Source organism: Acomys minous, assembly GCF_964271855.1.
Source record: "Acomys minous genome assembly, chromosome: 1".
NCBI classification, from domain to species: domain Eukaryota; kingdom Metazoa; phylum Chordata; class Mammalia; order Rodentia; family Muridae; genus Acomys; species Acomys minous.
The window spans coordinates 17,462,697-17,486,514 of record NC_140483.1 but is presented as its reverse complement, the minus strand read 5'-3'; the positions used below and the strand labels follow the sequence as shown (position 1 = coordinate 17,486,514).

The following is a 23,818-nucleotide window of genomic DNA, read 5'->3' as shown; positions in this document are numbered from 1 at the left end:
CAGTTTATAAAACTATAAATATTCTTACAGAAGTTAGTCAATTATCTTATTTTAATAAATGACATAAAATGAATATAACCAAGAAATAAATATATAGCCATGAAAAAATGAGATCTAATCTACTTTATTAAAAAACACATTCTTACAAACTGTGTAAAATTTAATTTTCATATATTTGTGGCCTTAAAACACCCCATTAAATGAGTTAAAAGCAAAATAAATTACTCTGACTGAAATCTTGTTAAAAACTAATGAATACTGCAACTTGACTTAGTACTTAAATGTTTTGAGAAATACTGGTGCTATCTCTCCTGTAAACGGAGCGTACACCCACCTCTGGTGCCAGATACTCGGGTGTACCACAGAACGTCTTCATGGTCGCTGCATCTGTGATCCCTTCTTTGCAAAGTCCAAAATCTGTAATTTTTATATGGCCATCCTTATCCAGCATCAAATTCTCCAACTGTGTGTGAAAACAGCACAATTTATTCTATAAGCTTCAACAAGAGAACAGTTTTGAAAATTATTAATGGGGTACTGGAGAAAGACACGGCTACAGGTAGCAGAACTGTCAGTCCTTAGAGTCACTGTACAATGAAGGCTCTTTTATCAAACATTTGCTGTGATAAATTACTGACTCCATCATCAGTGGAAAAGTAGGACAGCCTCAAAAGGCATTACTCTTGAGTTCTAAGGATGGAAGCCTAGTCAGAGGCAGTCTGGGAGCAGCTTCAACTCCTTCATCGTGTGTAGTGTTATCCACACTATCCCAAAAGCCGCACATCCTCTACAGACAGTTCAATACTTCCCTTGACAGCTAATACAGTGCTAACATTCCTTTGGTAGTTAGTTTTATTTTTGTAAGGGAAGGTGATTAGTTCCTTTTGTAATTCTTACTAGTGAAAAACAAAACAAAAAACCAAACCATAAAACACAAACAAGCAAACAAAAAGAATATCAAAGGCAAACATATAGCACAAATGTTAAAAAGTTGGAGTCTCTGAACCTAACTGTATCTGACCATTATTCGGCATTTATCTAATTAATAGATACCAAAGAGAAGTGTAAAGATTTAACCACTAGCAAAAATCATTCATCTCAAGAGAAAAATTATAAGATACACAGTGAACAAGCAGTTTTTGTAAAGCCAACACAATTAAAAATGTCAGTGTGGCTGGGTGGTGGCGGTGTCAGCGGCGGCACAGTCCTTGAACCCCAGCAATTGGGAGGCATACGCAGGTAGCTCTCTGTGCGCTGGAGCCCAGCTGGGTCAGCAGAGCGAGTTCCAAGGCAGCCAAGGCTACACAGAGAAACCCTGTTTTGAAAGGACAAAATGACCCTCCCACTCATACCCACGCTATGACACCATCACCTGGAGATCTGTGTGGACTAAGATATGGTCCTACAGCCTCATACAGAAGAAACACAGCAGTGTGAAAGGCACCTTGACCAGGTGAGGGGACTTTATTTAAGGAATAGGTACTTACTACCTTCTTTACGGTAGCACTTCAAGGTATTTTCGGAACTATGAAGTTAATATGAATTGTAAAGGATCCCACATGTAAACAAAAGTAACTTATGTACTAATCATATGAATATGTAGTCATCATATTCCACAATATGGCCATGTGTTTTATAAGTCAAAATTATAACTGAGCAAGTTGTGTTCCAAACAGAGACCACAAAAGACACATCTTTTTAATGTAGCGCCTTAATAGACTACTTGATTGAACTGAATGATCAATACATTCCATACACATTGTAAGCTAAACTTCACAAGATACTTTTGTAAAACTGTCTGCAGAAGGCTAAAAAGAGCCCTAAATACAACATTGAACTATTTTTTCAAAAAGTAAGCTGTTATATCCCAAGTCAAATACACTGGCTTGCATCTTCTTTCCTTTTTCTACCCACCTGCAACTTAGCTATGAAGCCTAGTTTGCACACAGAGCATCAAGTCCTAAACATTACCTCTAGCCTGAAATATCAAAGCGTGTCTCTCCTTACCCTGTTCTCTGCTGTGGCTGGTCTATCTTTTTCCCAGGCCTCTTCTGAACACACTGCACATCCACCCTCCTTTAACATGCCACACTTAGAAGAAAAGTACATGCTGAAGCTCAGCTACCTCGTGGGATTATATTCCCTGTTCTTAATTATTTTAAAATGTGTTTGTTATTAATATGTATACTAATGCTTATTTAATTAATGTCCTGAAGAATTTTAGAACTCCTCAATAAGATCTTTTAAAATAGTAATTGCTCTTACAAATATAATGTATACTGGGGTTAGGGATTTTGCTCAGTGGTAGAATGCTTGCTAGCAAGTGCAAGGCCTTGGGCTCAGTCATCTGCTTGGGAGGGGAGAGACACACAACATAATGTAAAGTTTTTGTAAAAGCTCAAATATTAAATAATAATTAGGAAAAAGGTGAATAAATCTTATATGCTACTATAAACACACCACAACTTAGTTTTGTGTGTATTATACCATTTCTGTTCATGTGATTTATATGCATCAGACAATAGTCTTAAAGAGAAATATAACATTATTTCTCTACAGCTGAAAAAAACTATTCTGAATATAAAGCTACAAAAATATTTTTTCTAAATTGTAGGTAAAAATCTATTTTTTGAAGTTCCTGAATTGCACCAAATTTTATGCCCTCATATGTCATCAGAGTCTCACATCATTAACAAATGATTGCCACATTAATAAATGAAGAATGAAATGAAGTGTACGGTAAGGGTTAAATAAGTATAGAACACAGGTAACCACTGTTCCTAGTTGTCCCAGAAGTTAGATCTTAGAACACGGGACTTAAAATTGCCCGAGCAAGCCAAGGCAAGTTGGTTACTTTTTAGAGTACTATATTAGCTTCATTTTTACGAAGTATTGGAATGATTGATATGTTAAGAAATGAGGTAAGCTTCAGGATGATGATGACAAGAAAGGGGAAGGAGTCACAGCAAAGGGTCATAGGAGCACTACATGGGAGGGAGGAGACAGCACAGACCATAGAGTAAAGCCTGGGGCTTATGTTACTTCTCACTGATGACCCCAACACACTGCTTTTTATGTACCTAACTTTCATTTGCACACAGTGGTAAATAACAGTAACATCTGAAGTGAGGGTTTTAAACATTCAATGAGATGTTTAAAGAAGAATGAAAACTGTAACAATGTGGCAATCATTTATTAATGATTAAGAATTTTAGTAACTTTTCTTTTAAAAATCTTTTTGTTTGTTTTGAGAGAAAGTCTCACTATGTAGCCTGACTGTCATGAAATTCATTATGTAAATCCATGTGACTTCAAAGGCAGTGCTCTAGCCTCTGCTTCCCACATCCTAGGATTCCAGGTGCATGCAACTATGCTGAGCCACTTAGAGGGTGATTTTTAAGTTATCAACATGTCATGAGAACTCCTGAGCAATACTATTAAATAAAAGAGCCAAGTTCAGGAGTGAAAACTTATAAAATACTTCTTCACCTCAGTAAAAATTTTAAAAGTATCTTCAAAATGCAATTATTTTAAATAAAATAAAAATGAACATTTCCCAGTTCTAAGTTAGTTATTTTTCATATCTACTTTCATTCATCAATTACTTTTCACATTGGCCTAAACTATCATTTTCTGAAGGACAAAAATCACTTGCCACCCAAGTATAAACAGAGGTCATCACCTTAGAAACCCATATTAGAAAAATCAAATAAGATTTACCTTTTATCAAGATAAATCAGAACGTACTGCATAGTCTTATTACATTATAAGAATCTTACCCAAGATCCACTAAAGCTCTTATAAAGTATATGAGCAAAAGCCGTTAGTGGATGACTGATGAGCTCGCAGCATCCAGATACACCTAAACATCTAAGAACCTCACAACTTTTAATGTTAACAATGCGGATATTAGGTCAGACTTTTAAGACCCCCTTCTACTCTATAAATAACGAACTAAAAATTTACAAATGCTATCTCCTTGATTTTCTATTCTAAATTTTATGATTTTCTTCTTCCTCATAAATCATAAAGGCAAATGCATTATGGACATTCTTCAAGCACTCTCAATTTTTAAAAATTGAAAGGTGTATTTTTACTTCCACAATAAGCTTTCCAGATTAAAGATGTGGGAGTAGCTTGCAGTTAATACATCCACTAGCAAAAGCAGGGATAAAGTCAAATGCAAAATGTATGCAATGATTATAAATTTAAAAATCTACCCAGCACCCTCTGTATCAGTCCATGGTTATTATCTACAGGTCCACACTTTAGGCTGAGAGTTGTGGGACACAATGCCCTACAGAATTCCTACACCAGTAAGTGGCAGCATTTGTTGCCCAATTCAAGTGGTAAACACTATTTGACAGTGTTCTTGAGTCCATGTGTATATGAAGAAATTGTAGACTTAAGATCTTTAAAAATATTTTTTCATGGTACTATGTAGACAAAAAAAATTAACAAGTAATAAGCTTCTTTTGTTTTACTGGTGCCTAGAATAAAACTAAACTCTAAACTTCTTAGGTATCCTTAATAAATGCTTCCCAAGCTCACAATAGCTTACAATAAGCTAAAATATAAAACTTGTAGCACATGCCAGGGTCAGTGAAAAGGCGGTCTGAGAGCCTCAAGTTTTAAGCATCAGCATGCATCAGGTACAAGAAGGTAACAAGGAATCTCTGCTCAGCACATTACAGATCTAGATGACCAGGATACGAATACTAAACTACCACCAGATGACAGACTATATGAGCATGGGATTAAGTGTGTGCAATGCTCAACATTCATCCTGTTCTGCAGGTGCCTCTGAACCTCTAAAAGAAGGGAAGCCATTGCTTAAACACAAGTGTGACCTTCTCTGTACTACAACACACTGGGAAGGCCTGTTCTCATACGGTAACCATCACCTAGAAAGAATAAACAGACAGATAGATGATGAGATAGGATGGATAGACAGACAGACAAATAGATAGATGATAGATAACATACATACATGCATGCATACATACATACGGGGATGGATGCAACAGCAATAAATACTTTTCATCAGTCACTCTTACATCTAACTTGAGCAAAGGTGCACTGAACTCAGTTTTAGAGACCAATATTGTCTATGCCCAATAAGTGAGTTCTATTCTACACAAGCAGATCTAAGTTTCTGTGCATCCAGATAGATACTGACTTGTCACAAGCTAACTTTTAGGACCTGAATGAGTATGGAAACCTAGTAAACAGAAATACTAAAAAGAAAAAAAAAAAAAAAAAGCACAACAGTGGTAGAAACTCTAGCCCCAGGTTGCCAAGATATCTCAGAATGTGTTACATAAAAATAAAAGGCATACCTCAATGGCACAATTTAATTGTAGAGGTGGAAAGTACTCTTAAAGTCATTGGTTTAAATTTTCTAAAAAGGGTGAAATGTGGAGTTACACTATAGTTAGGACTGACAGTTCCATGGGGTGGTGGGATTGCTCTGTGGTTAAGAGCACACTAGCTCTTTCAGATATCTACATTTGTGTCTCAGGACGCGAGCTGACTCATAGCTGTCTCTAACTCCAGTTCCAAGGGTTCCACACACTCTTCTAGCCTATACGAACACTAAGTATGCACATGCTGCACTGATAACTAGACAAACAAAACACCCATACACATAATTTTTTAATCATTTAAAGAAGTTAAGAGTTAGAGAAATCTGTCTTCAATTCAGCACTCAAATAAAGCACTTTCTGCATTAAAAATACATATTATTACCTTATGAAAACTGTAAAGTCTGTGGTGAAAGGACAACTGATGGACTCTCTTATTAGTATCCTAAACAGCTAAATACTCGGCTTAGATAAAAATAAAATTAGATATTCCAAAAATATTAAAAAGAAGCAACATATCCCCTCATAACAACTAAGAGAAGTTAATGTCTAATTCTAGGATTATTATATTTATATTTGCTTATGTTCCTCTTTAGACTTGTCTAGACATGAACAGACACGATCATTACAAGTAAAAAAAATGTGCTTATAAGGAATATAAAGAGTCTTAGAAGAGACGTCTTCAAGTTTTTATGGTATCCTGAAAACAATTTCAATTTTTATTATATAATCTAAGTATTTATTACAGAGATCCTTAATAAAAAGAATTTCAATTTCATATAATGACATATATTACTAATTTGAGGAAAATTACTTTCTAAAAGCACAACAAAACTTGTAAACAATTATTTGTTATTATGAAACCAAACAAAAACAATAAAATGTCCAAAGTTAATATGACATGAGGCTCTGCTTCCAGTGCTGAATGTGAACACTACAAATAGGTATCAGCCAGATTAAGGAAGAAATCCAGGAACCAGAGACAGTAGAGTGTGTAAAGGCACCTGATCGCTGGAGCCTATGGGGTGGAAGGAAAGAACTGATTCCCAGGAGCGGTCTTCTCATCTCCACAGCATGCCACCGGTCTCTCCCCTCCAGCCCCTCTCTCTAAATGAATCTTAATTTTTAAAAAGTCCAGCTACTTCATGAATCTCAAACTGATTTTCATATAGTTTCCAATTAATTGTAAGATCAAAGTCCACTCAGACTAATCAAAATGAGTTCCATCCATAACTAAATTCTGTGTTTATAAAGGCAGGTCTTTATAAAGGAAGGATTGCTCTTTGTAGCTCGGACTAGCCTGGAACTTATTATGTAGATCAGGCTGGCCTTAAACTCAGAGATCCAATTGCCTCTACCTCCTGAGTACTGGGAATCAATATTTGATGAAGCTAGGTTTGTTCTTGTTTCCCAAAATAATCACTTTACATCCGGATTCCAGCCCCCACACCCCTCTCCTCCGAGTCCCATGCCCCGACTCCCCTCCTGCCATTCCTGCATCTCCTACTTCACAGAGAAAGGGAGGCCCCGAATTGGGACCAATCCACCCTGGTATCCCAAGTCACTGCAGGACTAAGCACATACTCTCCAGTCTGCGAGGAGTGACAAGGCAGCCCAGCTAGCAGAAAGTGACCCACCAGTAGGTAGCAGATTCAGAGACAGCCCCTACTCCTAGTGTCACGGGGCCCACAAGATGACCAAGCTGCACATTTGCTACAAACGTATAAGGGGCTAGGTTATGTCAATGCAAGCTCTTTGTGAGCCACCATGGGACCAGGTTAGATTACTCTGTAGGTCTTCTTGTGGTGCCCTTGACCCCTTAGGCCCCTTAGGCTATCCTTCCACCCTTGCCCACTCTTCCACGGCACTCTCGGAGCTCAGCCCATTGCTTGGCCTTGGGTCTCTGCATCTGTTTCCATCAGCTGCAAAGCCTCCTAGAAGATGGCTAGGCTAGACTCCTGTCTGCAAGCAGAGCACAGCATCGTCGATAGTGACAGTGGTCTGCCTTCTCCTGGGGAGCGTCTCTCAAGCTGGGCCACTTCTCTCAGTCTCTGTTCCACCTCTGCCCCTAGGCTTCTTGTAGACAAGACACATTTGGGGTCAAAGGTTTTATGTGTGGGTTGGTGTCTCCCCCCTCTGCTGGGAGTCACACCTCGCTATAGGAGGTGCTGACTTCATGCTCCTTAACACCTACTACAAATAGTCCACATAGGGCTCCTCCAAAGACACTCAGAAGCCTCCCCCATCCCAGAGATGCCCCCCATTTCTCTTCTCTCTCCAGGTTTCCCTCCTCACCCCACCTACCTGATCCTTACTCCCATTATCCTCATTGCCCCATCTCCCACCCAGTCTCCTCCCTCCATCTACTTTAGATGTCTATTGTATTTCCTATTCTGGGCGAGATTCAAGCATCTTTCCTTGGGCTCTCTTGGCTTCTTTGGGTCTGTCAATTGTAGTATGGTCATGCTGTAATATATGGCTAATAGCCACTTATATGTGAGTATGTCTTTCTGGGTCTATGTTACCTAAAAAGGATGATCTTTTATAGTTCCATACATTTGCCTGCAAATGTCATGATTTCCTTGTATTTAATAGCAGCCTACAGATTGGGAAAATATCTTCACCAACCCCATATCTCACAGAGGACTAATATCCAAAATATATAAAGAATTTAAAAAAGCTAAACACCAATGAACCAAATAAACCAATTTTTAAAAGGAGTACAGAGTTAAACAGACAATTCTCAACAGAGGAATATTGAATGGCTGAGAAGCACTTAAAGAAATGTTCGATATTCTTACTCATTAGTGACATGCACATCTAAACAACTGAGATTCCATCTTACACCTGTCAAAATGGCTAATGTCAAAAACTTGATTGACAGGACATGCTAGTGAGGATGTGGAGAAAGAGGAACAGTCCTCCATTTCTGGTGGGGGTGCATACTTGTACAATCACTGTGGAAATCAATCTGGAGATTTCTCAGAAAATTAAAAATAGATCTACCTCAAGACCCAGCCTTACCACTCCTGGGCATATACCTGAAAGATGCTCCACCTTATCACAAGGACTCTTGCTCAACTATGTTCACTGCAGCTCTATTTGGAATAGTCAGAAACTGGAAACAACCTTGATACCCCTCAACTGAAGAATGGAGAAAGAAAATGTGGTATGTTAACACAGTGGAACACTACTCAGATGATGCTGTTTTTAGATCGTCTAGTATGTAAAATAGTCATTCAGATATTTCTGTGAATTTTATGTTTATAAAATATTGAAGGGTCTGAGGACTGAAGAGATTACAGCATTTAGCAACACCCACTATTCTTCTAAAGGCCTGGAGTTCAGTTTCCGGAATCCACACTAGGATGGCTCACAAGCACCTGAAGTGCATCTCAAGGAGATATGACACCATCTTCTGGTCTTTGTGGGCACTCGTATGCACATGTACATGCAGAGACAAAGACAGACAGACAGACAGACAGACAAACAGACACACACACACACACACACACACACACACACACACACACACACTTTAAAAATAAATACAAGGGCTGGTAAGATTGTTCAGCTTGTTAGAGGGCTTGCAATCCAATTCTGGAACCCCAGGACCCATGGAAAGTGTAACTTCAGTGCCCCTGCAGTAAAATGGGAAGTAGAGACAGAATTCCTGGAAACTCCTAGAGCCACCTAGTCTAGAACAGGCAATAATAAACAGGAGACCTTGTCTCAAACAAGGTATAAAATGAGGAGTGACATACAAGGTGGTGTCCTCTGACTTCCAAAGACATACCATGGTACACACATCTATATAAATATACTAAATGCACATATGTACATATTACAAACATTTTTAAAATAACTAGACATAATCTAATCCATTTGCATTTTCTTATATCGATTTCATTTTGACTCTAGAAGAATGTTATAAACAAAAGCACCTAAGTCTAGGAAATATAATTTGTGGTGTTGTACTTTCCACCTTAGCTGTCCATTAAAGGCTCCATGCTGAGGCTGGTGCTGTTGGGGAAAAGAAAAAGGACACTTGTAGGGCCTGTAGGAAGTGGGGCCCAATGAAAGCCCTAGCTCCTTGGTCCACATCCTTGAGGGGATAGTGAGAGTGCTCTTGCTCTTCATTGTGCTGCTGGTTCCTCTACCATGTGCTTCCTGTACTAGCACACTCACACCAGAGGTCTACAAGCAGAGGGTCCACCTGATCATGAAAAGGGATGAAATCACTGAAACTACAGGCTAAAATAAACCCCTTTTCTTTTTAACTTAAACATTATGTTATCATAAGAGAAAGCTGACTAGTATATGTAATAATCTTGCTGGTGTCCCTTTAGTCTGTTACCGTATGCAGGTAATGTGTGTTAGGTTTGCAGAACATGGTCTAAAATATACACACCAGCTTTGGATTTCTGTGATCCTACCAAAATGATCCCATTCTGTCAAGTATAACCTTGTGAACTGTGGATGCAAATAACATGCATATAAATTTTAAAGTTTGCTTTCTTAATTATATGTATTTTGTGATATATAGTCATAGGCTTTCTATCCTATATTATACATATATGGCAAAGTTTAAATTAATGCAACATTTAAGAAAGGGGAAATTTGAGAAAACAGAGAACATTTAAATATCTGGTAAAGTTAGAGTCTTTGCATATCAAAATTACATGATGGGCATTCACACATAAATAACATGTTTATATTAAACTTCCATGAATTAAACTTAATTTTATCATAAGTGATGAGGCAACAAAACTTTAATATAATTCATTTAACTAGAAATGTTAGTAGACAATACTGATAAAGACCCTCCTAACTGTTATATTCTATATAGGTGCCAGCACTCAAATGTTCATTTGGGTCTTCTTTAGATCTCTATAAACTAGTGATTCTATCAACCACCACTAACTATTTTGTATTTACCCAGTATTTCAAAACTATTCTCATTTCCTTAAATCCAGGCTTCTCCGACTTTTTGTTTCCCGTAAGTAGGATTCATAAGCACAGTGACAATGGAAAAAGTAAACTCACGAAGACATAAAGTAACAATTTCTAAGCATATTTATAATTAATATATTTTATGCTATATAACTAGGACTTTTAAACAGCTATACAATACATAGGCGGTTGTAAAGGTGCTGAATTCTGTCATGTTTCTAATTCTAAAATAAACTAAATATAATCATCTGATTGATTTGTATTCATTTGGCACTCAGACATTTAGTCATCCTGAATTCAATGTCATCATTTTAACTGTATTTTAATCATTTACTTAAGTTTAATTGACTATACAACGATATATACTATATTTTATTATTTCTACATGGAATGATGTTTTATAAATAATTAAGAGTTACTTAAAACATAAATGAGTAATAAGAATATCTTGAAAAAATAGGTACCTGCTTACATAATTAGATTAAAATTAAGAATTACAAGTTATTTTATATAAGTAAGACAGGATTAAGGGAATAATTGTGATTTCTTAGATATAAACTCCATTTCATACAAAATGGAATTCCACAAAAATTTCATATAATTTGATTTCTACAAATCAATTTCTACAAATTATCCTTTAAATAAACTAGGTACGTGATCAATAAGGCAACTGTCAATCACATTTTCATAGGTAAGCATTACCAAATGATTACCATTTTTCCTTATGTATAGGGGTCTCAACCCATGGTAGGCAAACTCACTGGGTTAAATATACACATTTGGTGTGTATGTGTAATGTATGTATGCATGCACACGTGTGTGTTGGAGATATTCCTATAAAGGTGCTAAATTTTACCACATTCAATTTCTAAGAATAATCAATCTAAATATAACCACTTGGTTAAGTTGTACTTAGTGTACGTGTGAGAACATGTGGAGACCAGAAAGTGATATTGGGATTTCTTCTACATCTAACTTCTGAGGCAGCCTGAACTTGAAGCTTGCCATTTATGCTTAAGCTGGCTGTCGAGGTACCCCCCAGGAACTACTTGACTTTTCTGTGGGAACTGAATCGGAACTCAAGTCCTCTTGCTTATACAGCAAGTACTTTACCAACCACACTACCTCAGTCTCATTAAATTGCCCAGGGCAGCCTCCTTTCTGTGATGGTGTGCCTCAGTGCTCCAGGGCAGCCTCCTATCTGTGATAGTGTGCCTCAGTGCTCCAGGGCAGCCTCCTATCTGTGATGGTGTGCCTCAGTGCTCCAGGGCAGCCTCCTATCTGTGATGGTGTGCCTCAGTGCTCCAGGGCAGCCTCCTATCTGTGATGGTGTGCCTCAGTGCTCCAAGCAGGCAGGACCACAGGTAGACCACCACTTCTCGCTCCCCTATCCTAACCCAGCCCTGGTATCTATGTCCTGGATGAAACTCAGTGCCATACTTAAACTATGTAAGTGCCCTTCCACTGAGCTATGCTCCCAGCCCTAAGGTTTACATTTTAAAGAAGACATTAACATTAAGAACTTGTCAAAAGTATGCTATGATTAGAATCCTTACCAGAGCCAACCTTACCCATGACTACATCATGAGAATCGTCACTGTCTCACATGGTCTCCTGCAGGGAGCAGGAAACTATAGTATACAGATGAATTCTAGCCACTTCCTGCTTCTCTAAGTAACGACTGGAAACGTCGCCACATACACGGGCTGACATAATGCCTGGGGCGGCTTTTACCTTTCAGTGGCATAGCGAATGGCTCTAATAAAGACCTGACAGGAAGAAAAGGCCAAAATATTCACTGCCTTGGCCTTCAGAATGTGCACTTTTTCTGGCAAGTCTACAGGCTACTCACAGAAGTTCAGAGATGGCCAGAGTTTTACTACCAACACAAAAAATACTGGGTTCTGACAAATGAAACTACTAAGCAAACCATTGAGTTTATAGAAAAATATGCAAGGACTATAATCCTATCAAAAAGTTAACACTACAGGTCGGGCAGTAGTGGCACACGCCTTTAATCCCAGCACTCGGGAGGCAGAGGCAGGTGGATCACTGTGAGTTCGCAGCCAGCCTGGTCTACAAAACAAGTCCAATAAAGCCAAGGCTACACAGAGAAACCCTATAAACCAATAAAAACATGTTTTCATTCCAATAACCTTGTTATTAAAGCCTCTTCTTAAACATTTTAGGATGTTTGAATGTAATAATGAACTGATAAGTTATCTGACTTTGACTCAGATGTTCGCCATTTCTTTAACTATGACATTCACAGGAAAATAAATTACTCTTGGTAGATGTGTTGGACATTCAAGAGAATTTTTTTATACCAAAAACAAAACACAAAAAAAGAACCACTTATGCATTAGTAAATGAAATTTCAGATTAACTACAGCAAACAGCATTCCTAAGAAAAGTGCTTTTCTCAAAACTGTGTAACTCTGTAATTACTTTGTTTGTCCCTATAGTCTTTGCAAAAAACAAATTTTGATTACTTTTTTTTACCTTGAGATCACGGTACACAATCTTTCCAGAATGTAGATAGTCCAAAGCAGAGACAATTTCTGCACCATAGAAACGTGTGCGGTCCTCAGAGAACACCCGCTCTCTCGACAAATGGAAAAACAGCTGCAGGGTAAACAGCAGGGACAGGATTGTAATAATTACTGATTTAGTGGGGGAAATTAACACAAACATAAAACACCTCTCATCACCATATTGTGATGATAGATAGTGTACTCTCAGTGGACACTGAGCACTCTAAGACAGCAGCTGGCTTATCTTTTGCAGGTTTCCAAGGGGAAACTGCGAGCTGTTAAATCAGCGTTTTAATCAATATACCAATCTTGTTTAAGGCATTCTGCTTGCTACCCATTTAACCTTCAGGTACCAGAGGAAAAAGTATGCATCATTAGATTGCATTTCCTTCTAACTATACTGCTGTTCCACTCTTACAAGGAATAAATATTGACATTGTCAAAATAAATGAACACAAGCATGGATATGGGATTTTAATTTAATTATTTAAGTTATATTTGATTTCAAAGAAAAATATGAATTTCTTTAAACTCATTTCTGTAAGCTGGTCATAGCCTATAATTGTTATTTCTCATATTTCTAGAAATACTTTCAAAGTGTGAAATAACATTTCCTGCGATGGGAAATTTCAAGATTTTGACGTTCTACATTTAACAATGCTCAAACTGGACTAAAAGGCCTCCATTACTCCTGGTATGGTTTGTAATGTATAATCCTTTTAATTTCAACTTGAACTGTCATCTCCTATGAGCACGTAAGCTATATTTTCTAGCTAATCAAAGCTATGCCAACAACCAAAAAATATTCATTGGGCACTTACTGCGCCCTCACACTCACTTGTAGCTTTGTAAAACTGTTAAGTCCTCTCCCTCAGTGATTAACATCCATATCTCATTTCTCAGCAGAGGACATAGTTCAGAGGGACAGTGTTTGCCTAACATTTGCAAGGCCCTGTGTTCCATTTCCAGTAGCACAAAAAGCTAAGCAAACAACATTAAACTTATCATAAATGAAATCATCATCTAATTTCTTAGAACAACAGAAATCAAGAAGCAGATTTGAGGAACTATGAACTGATTATCAACCTTGTTCAACTATTATACTTTATTAGGAAAGCTGTCTATATTTATTGCTAATCTAAAATATCTCTGCCATGTATAAATATATGTACTACGAGTTTGATTTTGGTGTTTATATAATACATATTTAATAAAATTGAGATTAAAATATGAATTATAAGAAAATGTACATGTTCACAAGATCAAAATATATAAGACTAATAATAAACACATCAGTATTGAGTTTACAAACTTCAAAGAAGAATTTCTGTGAAAAAGACACAGAATAAATGGAAGAGAAAAAATCTGCTAAGATCAAAAGACTGTCTACAGTCCTGAATAAGCCAGCAAGATGTCATACTAGGTACTCAAAACAAATCTGTGACTAAAGAAAACTCAGTTTTAAAATGTGCCTTGAACTGTAAGGTCAGAAAATAGCTATTTCCATATGGATCACTAACTCATAATAAATTGCTAAGAATTGTGGCTTACCAAGGTTTGTTCAACATAAAACAATAATGTTGAGTAGCACTGTTTTTTTTAATACATCATTCCTTCTTCCTTTTTCTACTATCTTTACTTAAGTTTAAGACAACTTTGTGTGAGATTCATTGATTCAAGTAAAGACAAGAGAGAAAGAGTACTGATATTGATAAAAAGTACTGAAGAACATTAGTTATATTAGTAGCAAACAACTTGGGAGGCATGTCTAAACTATGATGCTCCCTACTTTATTCCCATGTTTTGTCAAATCTGGGATACTTGAGACTGCATTTATGTTTTTTATCTGAAGAATATATCATCAAAAAACATTATGAAAAATAGTATCTGACATGCTACGTCTAACATACCAGTAGTATCGACGGATGTTGCAATCACAATGTTGCTGCAATAGTCTTTTTCAGTGTCTATATTTCTTTTAAAAATCAAGTATACCAATAACTATCCAGTGGCAAAAGAGATGTAGAGCCTCTCTAAAGTAATATAATGTATTCAGGATTCTAAGTCTTTATTTGGATAACACAGCTACATTTTGTCTGCCAGCCAGCTTCCATAAAAATATCAGCTCAAGCTTTGTAAGAAGAGGAAGAAGTCTGTATTTCAGAACTCACTGCCATATGATGTCTACTTTTACTGCGTTATAATTTACTCTTGTACAGACAAGCAATGACCTGTGGTTGCCAAATCCAGTGATCTATTTATAGTCAGCCCCCCCCCCCTTCTGGCTTTGGAGGTTAGGACACTGCCTGCATTCTTTCCCAAAGTGTGATTCTTGGCTTTTGTTTAACATAGCTTTCTTGATTTATGTTCTAACTTTCTGGATTACTGTTCTTAGTCCTGGTCTTAAATCAACCTGTCAATCTAATACTCATTAATGATTAGCAACTACTTTAAGGTAACTCCATAGGGCACTAAGACAAGGGAAAGGGAGGTATAGTACCTCTTAAGACATACTCTTATTTACAGCACTGTCTGTGTTAAGGGCTCAGAGGATGTACTCATCTTCAAGTTTATTAACCATGTGTAACTTTCCGTATATCAAGCAAAGTACAACATAGTGACAAAAAATGGACACAATCCCCGCCATTAAGGAATTTTAGCTCAATGATGGATATATAGATATAGATATAGATACAGATACAGATATAGATATAGATATATATATATATATAGATAGATATAGATAGATAGATATAAATATAGATAGATAGATAGATATAGATATATATGCTCCCCAAAACAAAAACATCAAGTGATGTGGATATTAAACAACACTTTGGAGAAACTGATTAATTTATACAGGATTGGAAATATATCACAGATAAAAGTTCACTTAAGTTTTGAAAGATTTTTCTCCAAAGAAAAACATGAGATATAAAAGATTAATATTTAAAAATGTATCCAGCTTTGTATTATTATATAACCCAGCACAGCAGCCACGCATAGTAGATGAGGAATACCCATTGTAGAAAGCAGTACTTTTTTGTGGTGAACGATTTCCACTCTCACTTTTCATAGCTACTCCGGCTCTGACCCTTCCCATGCCCCATCGTCCTCACCGTCCTCCACTCCTGGATCTCCTTGTTATTCTCTAATCTTCCTTTACAAACCCCACAAGGGCCCAATACAAATATTAGCTGAGAACATGGAGTTATGCGGCCAAAGAATAATACAGTTAGAACAACAGAGGGAGGGAGGGAGGGAGGGAGAGCCAGAGAGGGGGGAGGGGAGGGAGGGAAGAGCAGAGCAGCTGAAATTACTTTATCTACCATGGTATGAATTAGAATTCTATTATGTAGATAAGGAGTGTCAAAAGTTTTGTACACAAAAATGTCATAGTAAAAATATTGTTATATCAACAAGAATAAAAGGGCCTGAAAAAGAATTTCTGAAATTATACAAAAGTTACTCATCACCTATTTAGTATTAACTGCTATAGAAACTTGCAGACATTAAAGGAAATAGCACTAACCCACAGGACAAAATGATGTCCTGAAACACAGCAAGTACTATACAAGGCTTTGGAAGAATAAGTATGTTTGGGAACACCAGAAGGTGTGTTGTACCCTGACGGGTGCGTCTGAAGGCCATCTGCTAAGGAGGCCATAGGCACCCTTCAGGAGAATTAGTACTCCAGAGAATCTGAACCAAGGGAGCAATCAATGATGTTGAGGTTTTCTTGTGGCTGGCTGAGTAGATGTTGCTGAAAACAATATAGCGGAAAAAAATGGTGATGGGGACATAGGAGAATGGGCTTTATTTTGACCTACTGAAATTTAAATATGCAATTGATGTTATACTAAAATTTCAGAATCATAGATACCAAGGAAATTGTTAAAACCAAGAATCTAGTACAATCCAAAAATTCAGCAAAATTAGGGGCAGAATCTCAGAGTACTATTTTCTTAAAGTCAAGACCAAGCAGCAAAACAGGATACTGATAAGGAGTACTAAACAAAGCACAAACCAAGAACCTGAAGGAAGAGAAAAGCATCAAGAAGATGCTGGGGAGACAGCTCAGCTCATGAAATGCTTGAACTATACTCTTCAGAACCCATACAAATAGCCAGGCATGGTGTCATGTGATTATAATCCCAGCATGGTGGGGAACAGAAACAAAAGGATCCTTGTGGACCCCAGGACTCCCAGACTAGCCCAATTAAAGGCCCCAAGGTTCTAATGACACACTATCTCAACACCCAAGGCAGATAGACACAGGTGTGCAGCTACATGAGCACATGCGCAGAGGCAAGAGGACAGCCTGAGGTGTCATGCCTCAGATTTTAGGAACCTGATAAGAGTCTGTCACTGGCTGGAACTCACCAAGTAAGCTAGTGCTGTTTACTAATTCTTTAAAAGTTTCTAGGGGCTGGAAGAGATGCCTTAGCAGTTAAGAGTATTTACTGCCCTTGCTAAGCACTAGGGGTTTGTTTCTAGTTTGTTTCACATGGCGGCCAACTCCTTTTCTGGCCTCTATGGGCACTATATGCACATGGTGCACACCCACACCCACACCCCCCACATATACATACATACGTAACACTCATATTCATAAATACATCTCTAAAGGTATCACCTACAGTGTCTGAACTACTAAGGAGCTACAAGATAAGATATAATTCTGCTGCATGCTCAGAGGAACGTGGAGGAGGCTTTAAGTGTTCAAGCTACAAACAACACACAATACAGTGGCTACTATGCCACTGCTTCTGAGCAAGAGTGGCCTAAGGTTCTCGTCAATTATCCTGAACAATTTCATGGAATTTATGTCTAACTCAAGGAAATTTTTATCAAACCTTGATATTAAAAAGCAGTAGCTTTACATTTGTATCAAATGTCTATATCACTAACCTTTGTGAACAACCCTAAATGAGATAATGGAAGTGATTACTTGTATTTTTGCATTGAGTTTTCTTATGAAAGTGTTTGAACTCTGAGAACAGCAGGTAGCAGCATCTGAGGATTACTATTAACATGTGCTTCAATCATTTTTAAAGTACGAGTTTGTCCAATCAGTATAAACCAACTTTCCTTTCTTGTTTTCCTTAGGGATGTACTTGATGCTTATAACCATTTTACCACATGTTAATACCTGAATCTGTTGTCAAATCACTGTCTTCCCATTGTTGCTGGCATTTTCCCCTCTACACAATTATAATGAGGACTACATACCTAAGAGAAGACAGCTCATTAAGCAAACACCTCCAGGTATGGATTTGGGCTGGGGGAAGAGTTGGGAAGGTTCTGTAATGAGTTGGGGGAAGAAAAACTAAAATATATTGTATGAAAAAAACTGTTTTCAATAAAAAAGAAAACCACTAAAACTCAAAGGCATATTCATCCTGAAAGATGCACAAATCCTAACTTAGAAATTAAAAAAAAAAAATACAAAAAGCAAGGCAATATAAAACTTCTTAAAGCTTAGAACTGAATTATAAGATATTGAACTAAAAAAATGCTGGATACTTCTAACAAAATGATAAAGAAAATAAAGACATTAACGCCAGGCCTACAGAATAGTCAGCAACAGAGATGAGAAGTTCTGCAAGGACACTGAGATTTGGGGGATGCAGGAGCACAGACATACTAGAAATAAAATAAAAATATTCAAAACTCCAGCACTGGACCCTGTATTATAAAATACAGACCTGTCAGGCAAGCTGAGTCCATTGGAACAACAATGTCGAGGTTGTTTATGGGTACAGACAACAACTCTTTTGGTGGATCTAAGTACTGACCCACAAGAGGGAATTCATGCCTTGTAATATAAGCATGGTCAAAACCTATAGCTAGAGAAGGCATATCCTCTAAAAGGAAAGCTATTGGTTCTGGTTTTCAATGGTAATGCTGTCAATTTGCCTTCTAACTATTTACAGTTATATCCACATATCTGTGCTATTGCCAACCTTGGCTAAATGAGCTTCTTATTGCACTGGGTAAGATTAATGTCGAGCATCACTTTTCACAGTGCTAAGAATAAGCAAGTCTGAGTGCTTATCCATAGATGGGCCATCATTATCAAGACACCCCACTCCACACCAAGACTCAAAGAGCATGAAGAAAAAGGTGTGGAAAGATTGTAGCAGGCAGAGTGAAATGCTGTCCTCTGCACATGTAGCCATGAACCCACAATGGCTATGGATACCTGCTTAAGACCAGCATAAGACCAAGCCAGTTAAACTCGCCTCATCTCCAACTAAGAGGCTATTGGAGGATGGTGGCTGCTGAGGGAGAGAGTCACTTTTCTTTGGAAGGGGGCCACTGGCGGTTGCTCATGTCCCATACTCATGAGCACACAGGAAACACTAGTAGATTTCTTTCCTTCCTTCCTTCTTTCTTTCTTTCTTTCTTTCGTTCTTTCTTTCTTAGGTATGGATTGGGGGAAGCAGCTATGGTGAGATGGAAGGGGAATAAATTTTTGAAAGCATAGTAAAAAGTAACCTCAAATAGACTAGCTCAAGCCTATAAAGACTATCAGGGACTGAAGACAAGGTTAAGAAAATATCACATTAATATAACTAAATTTAGAAATGAAGGAAAAGCAAGCATGACCACAACTTTTGAAAACTCCGAGAAATAATCAGTAAAACCTAAGACTTGATGCGGTAATAGAAGGAAGTAGGCTATAAAATAAAGGCACAGAAAATCCATTCAATGAAACTGAAGCAGAAGACTTCCAAATCAGAGGAAGATATGGGTATTAGAGCACAGGAGGCATTTAAAACTGCAGGGAGATACAAGCCAAAGGACGTCTCCGTGTCACAGCACTAGTCAGGCTATAAAAAGACTACAGGTATTGCTCTTGTCCTTGTTCATCTCACGTTGGGCAGTCATGTTAGTGAGAATCTATGGGTACAGCTTCTGAATACCCTAGGAGACACAACCTCAAAGCAAATTTCCTAGCCCTTTGGCTCTTAGAGCCTTTGTACCCCATTTTGCAATGTTCAAACATATACAAAGAACTACAGGAAACTAAGGAAGGCTGAGAGCAAGAGAAGCAGTCATCCACAAGGAAGAACACACCAGTTGATTATCCAGTACCAAACGGATACATACAATATACATACATACAAGTAACATTGTGCAGACTGAGCAGGTTGTACTTACATGTTTAGGATATATGTAGATGGGGGGAATTGTGTAGCAACATTTAATGAAAAAAAAGAGGCCATGAATTTGTAAAAGAGCAAGGAGTGATAGTTTGTGTTTGAGTGTGTACACACACACACACACACACATACATATATATATATATATATGGCTACCAAACAAACAAACAATATTAAAAGGGATAAGTCAAAATCAAAACCTAAAAGGAATAATATACCAGGAGAAACTCTAGAACCAGGAAAATATGAAAACATATCTTTTCATGCTATGGCAAGAAATGAGTACTAGCTGGTTTTTGTTTGGTTGAGTTTTGGGGGAGGGTTCTTTTTTTTTTATTTTATTTTTGTTTTTTAGCATACTTATACAAGTTAGGGTCATCTGAGAGGATGGAACCTCAACTGAGAAAATTACATAATTAGATTGGCATGTAGATAGAGAAAATGGGAGGGAAGATTTTCCTGATTGATTTTTTTATGTGGAAGGGCCCAGCCACATTAGAGCAAGTAGTCTTAGATGCTTAAGAAAATAGGCTGAGGCTGGAGAGATGGCTCAGAGGTTGGGAGCACTGGCTGCTCCTCCAGCGGTCCTGAGTTAGGTTCCCAATAGCCAAAATTAAATAACATATTAAAAACTCCTACACTATGATGAAGCAGGTTTTATTCCAGGAATGCAAAGATAGTTTAACTTATACAAGTCAATAAATAAGATATGATATAAGTAGATAGTTTATGATATTCAAATAATATGAATGACACATAATAAGAATAAAATATAGAAATCACATAATCAGAAAAGCCTTTGATAAAGTTCAATATCCCCTTATGATGCGAATCCTGGAGAAACTAGGAATAAATTACAATATCAGAACATAAAAAAGTCAATTTACAACAAATTTATATCCAACTGTTGACTAAAAGGGGAAGAATTAAAAAACATGTCCTTTAAAAATCACTCTGCTCATGTTTATCGTAATCTTTGAATTTTTAGCCAGAGCATTAAAGCACTATAGATACATAAGAGAGATGTAAGTAGGAGAAAAAGTACTCAGCTTATCTGTTCTAGACTATATGATGCTATACATAAGACTATAAAAACTCAATCAAAATATTCTGAAATCTGAGAAATGCTTTCAGCATGGTCCAAATCAACAAACAAAAATCAGTAATTTTCCTACATACCAGTAGCAAAAATGTTAACCCGGGGAACAATGCTATACACAAAAGAATAAACAAGAACATTTACCTAGCAATAAGTCTAGCCAGGAAGTAAATACCTCACAGTGAAAACTTTAAAACACTAAATAAATTAAAGAAGACACTGGAAGAGAAAAGTTCTTCCATATTTGTGAATCAACAAAATTATTATTTTAAACAGATATATCACCCAATGTACCAAATGCATTTTCTATCAAAATGCCAAAAATGTTGTTCAAAGACACAGCATCTATATGGAAACCTAAATGACTCTAAATAGTCAAAGCAATCCTAAGCAAACAGAGCAATACTTCAAGTATAATAATACAAGATGTCAGATTATATCAGAGCTATAGTGTCAAAGCTGGCAAGGCACTAACAAAAACAAAAACAGAACAAAAAACAGATACACAGACCAATAGAATGAAACAGAAAAGGCAGACAGGAACCCATGAAACTGTTGTTACAAAGCTCCCAAAACATACAAAGTTGGTAAGAGATTGCATCTTTAATAAATGTTACTAGAGGAACTGGAGAGATAGCTCAGTGGTTAAGAATAATTCATACTCTTGCAGAGGACTCAAGTTCAGTTATCAGCACACAGTATATCATAACCATCTATAATTACAGTTCCAAGGAATGTGACACCCTCTTCTAGCCATCACTGGCACCAAGCATGGAAGCAGTGCACATACATACATGCAAGGAAAATACTCAAACAAATGAAATAAAATAATAAATATTTTACAAAATGTTACTAGAAAACTTGGATATACAAGTACAGAAGAAAGAAATTTGTGTCTATCTTTCATCTGTTAAGAAAAGAAATCAATCCATTTTGATTTGGAAGTCCTGAAACTCTAAAAGCACTAACAGAAAACTTCAATATAACTGTCTGAATACAATTTGAATAGGTCCAGATGTAATAGCAGGAATTGACAAACTGGGTTACCTGAAATTAAATTGCTCATGTACAGCAAAGGAAACAACTACCAAAGTGAATAAATAGCCTGTAGAATTGGGAGAAAATCATTGCTAACTATTCATGTAACAGAGGGTTAATAATCTGAATACATGAAGAACTCAAAATACTAAGTACCAAAATAATTGGATTATTTAGAAATGGACATATGAACAGAAAAGATAGTTCTTATAAAAGAGTTCAATATCTAATAAATGAAAACATGTTGCACTTTTTTCTAGTCAAATAGGAAATATATATATATATACACACACACACAAATGTATAGATTCCACTTGACTCCAGTAAGAATAGCAAAGTAAGCGTAAATAGAAGTTAAAACAAGGAGCAGAGTTACTACACAACCCTGCTAACCAGCTCTGGGCTACAGAGCAAAAGGAGTCTAAGACATCTCACCATCAAGATAATTTACACGTCTATATTTACTGCTGAATGGTTAGTTATATCTAAAATAAGCTTAGATGTTTATCGATGGATGAGTAAAAATGTCACATACATACACAATGTAATAGTATTCAGTCAACAAGAACTGGGGACTCTCTGATATTATATGTTTTCTCACTGCATAACTTACATTTAAAAAGACACAAAACTGGAAGGACGATGATATGAGGAGAAAGATCAGTGTGAGAAGGGAGGTACAATAGGGTGAAGATAATCCAAGTATCTTGTTCATACATGATGATGTCATGATGACAGCAGGTGAGACGGCTCAGAGGTAAGATCAACAGGGTCAAACTTGGAGACCTGAGTTTGCTCTCGGAGATCCACATGGTGGAACATGCTCCTAAAACTTGTACATTAACCTCCACACATATGCTGTGTTTACATACAGAATAAATTCAAATTTAAGAAACATTACAAAAAGTATCATATTGTAGAAGGAATCTGTGTCCATATGGAAGCATCACCTGTCAATAAAAAGCAAATAGCCTATAGCCGGGGCAGGAAATAGAAGGTGGGGCATCCAGTAGGCAGAAAAAAATTCTGGGACAGAGCCAGGCACAGGAAATTCACCAAGCAAGATGTGAGGAGGACAGACACATGGTACTGAGCAGAGGTAACCAGCCATGCGGCAGAGTGCAGATTAGTATAAATGGGTTCTTTTAAGTTATGAGCTAGTCAGAGAAGAGCCTAGCTCTATGGCCTAGGTGTTTGTATTTATATTTTCAGCCCCACAAGTCTTTATTCCGGGAACATGAGGCTGGAAAGAAAAACCATGAAACTCATTATTTTTAAAAAGACATGATTTTAAAAACTCATGAAGATTTGTCTGAAAAAAAGTTGTTCTGTAATGTTCACAAGAGCTCTTTACCTACTATACTAACGCCAAGCTGCAAAGAACTCTGACATCTGTCTTATGACTACAGACAAACACTGAGAAATATGGCTGCAACGCAATAACCCCATAAACTGAAATAACTACTAATATATACTATAAGCATCATAAAGAATTTTAAAAGTATTTTGGTAGGTGAAAGATAAAGAACACAAAGATTATACACTGTTTTTAAACTACAGTTTTAATTATTTAAGTATTATTTTTGTCGTGTGTGTGTGTGTGTGTGTTTTCCTATTTGTAGCTACTTAAAAGGATCACTCTGGAGTAAGCAACTTCTAAGA

General features: G+C 37.0%; 1 protein-coding gene across 1 annotated transcript in view; it reads right to left on the bottom strand.

Moving 5' to 3' along the window:
* The window catches only part of AKT3 (AKT serine/threonine kinase 3), a 212,387-nt gene that overhangs the window by 37,972 nt on the left and 150,597 nt on the right, over nucleotides 1-23,818 (bottom strand). The window contains exons 9-10 of the mRNA XM_084758568.1: nucleotides 12,819-12,941; nucleotides 335-463 (exon numbers count right to left, since the gene is read on the bottom strand). Of these exons, the coding sequence (XP_084614694.1) occupies nucleotides 335-463; nucleotides 12,819-12,941 (252 nt within the window). The remainder of the gene's footprint in view (nucleotides 1-334; nucleotides 464-12,818; nucleotides 12,942-23,818) is intronic.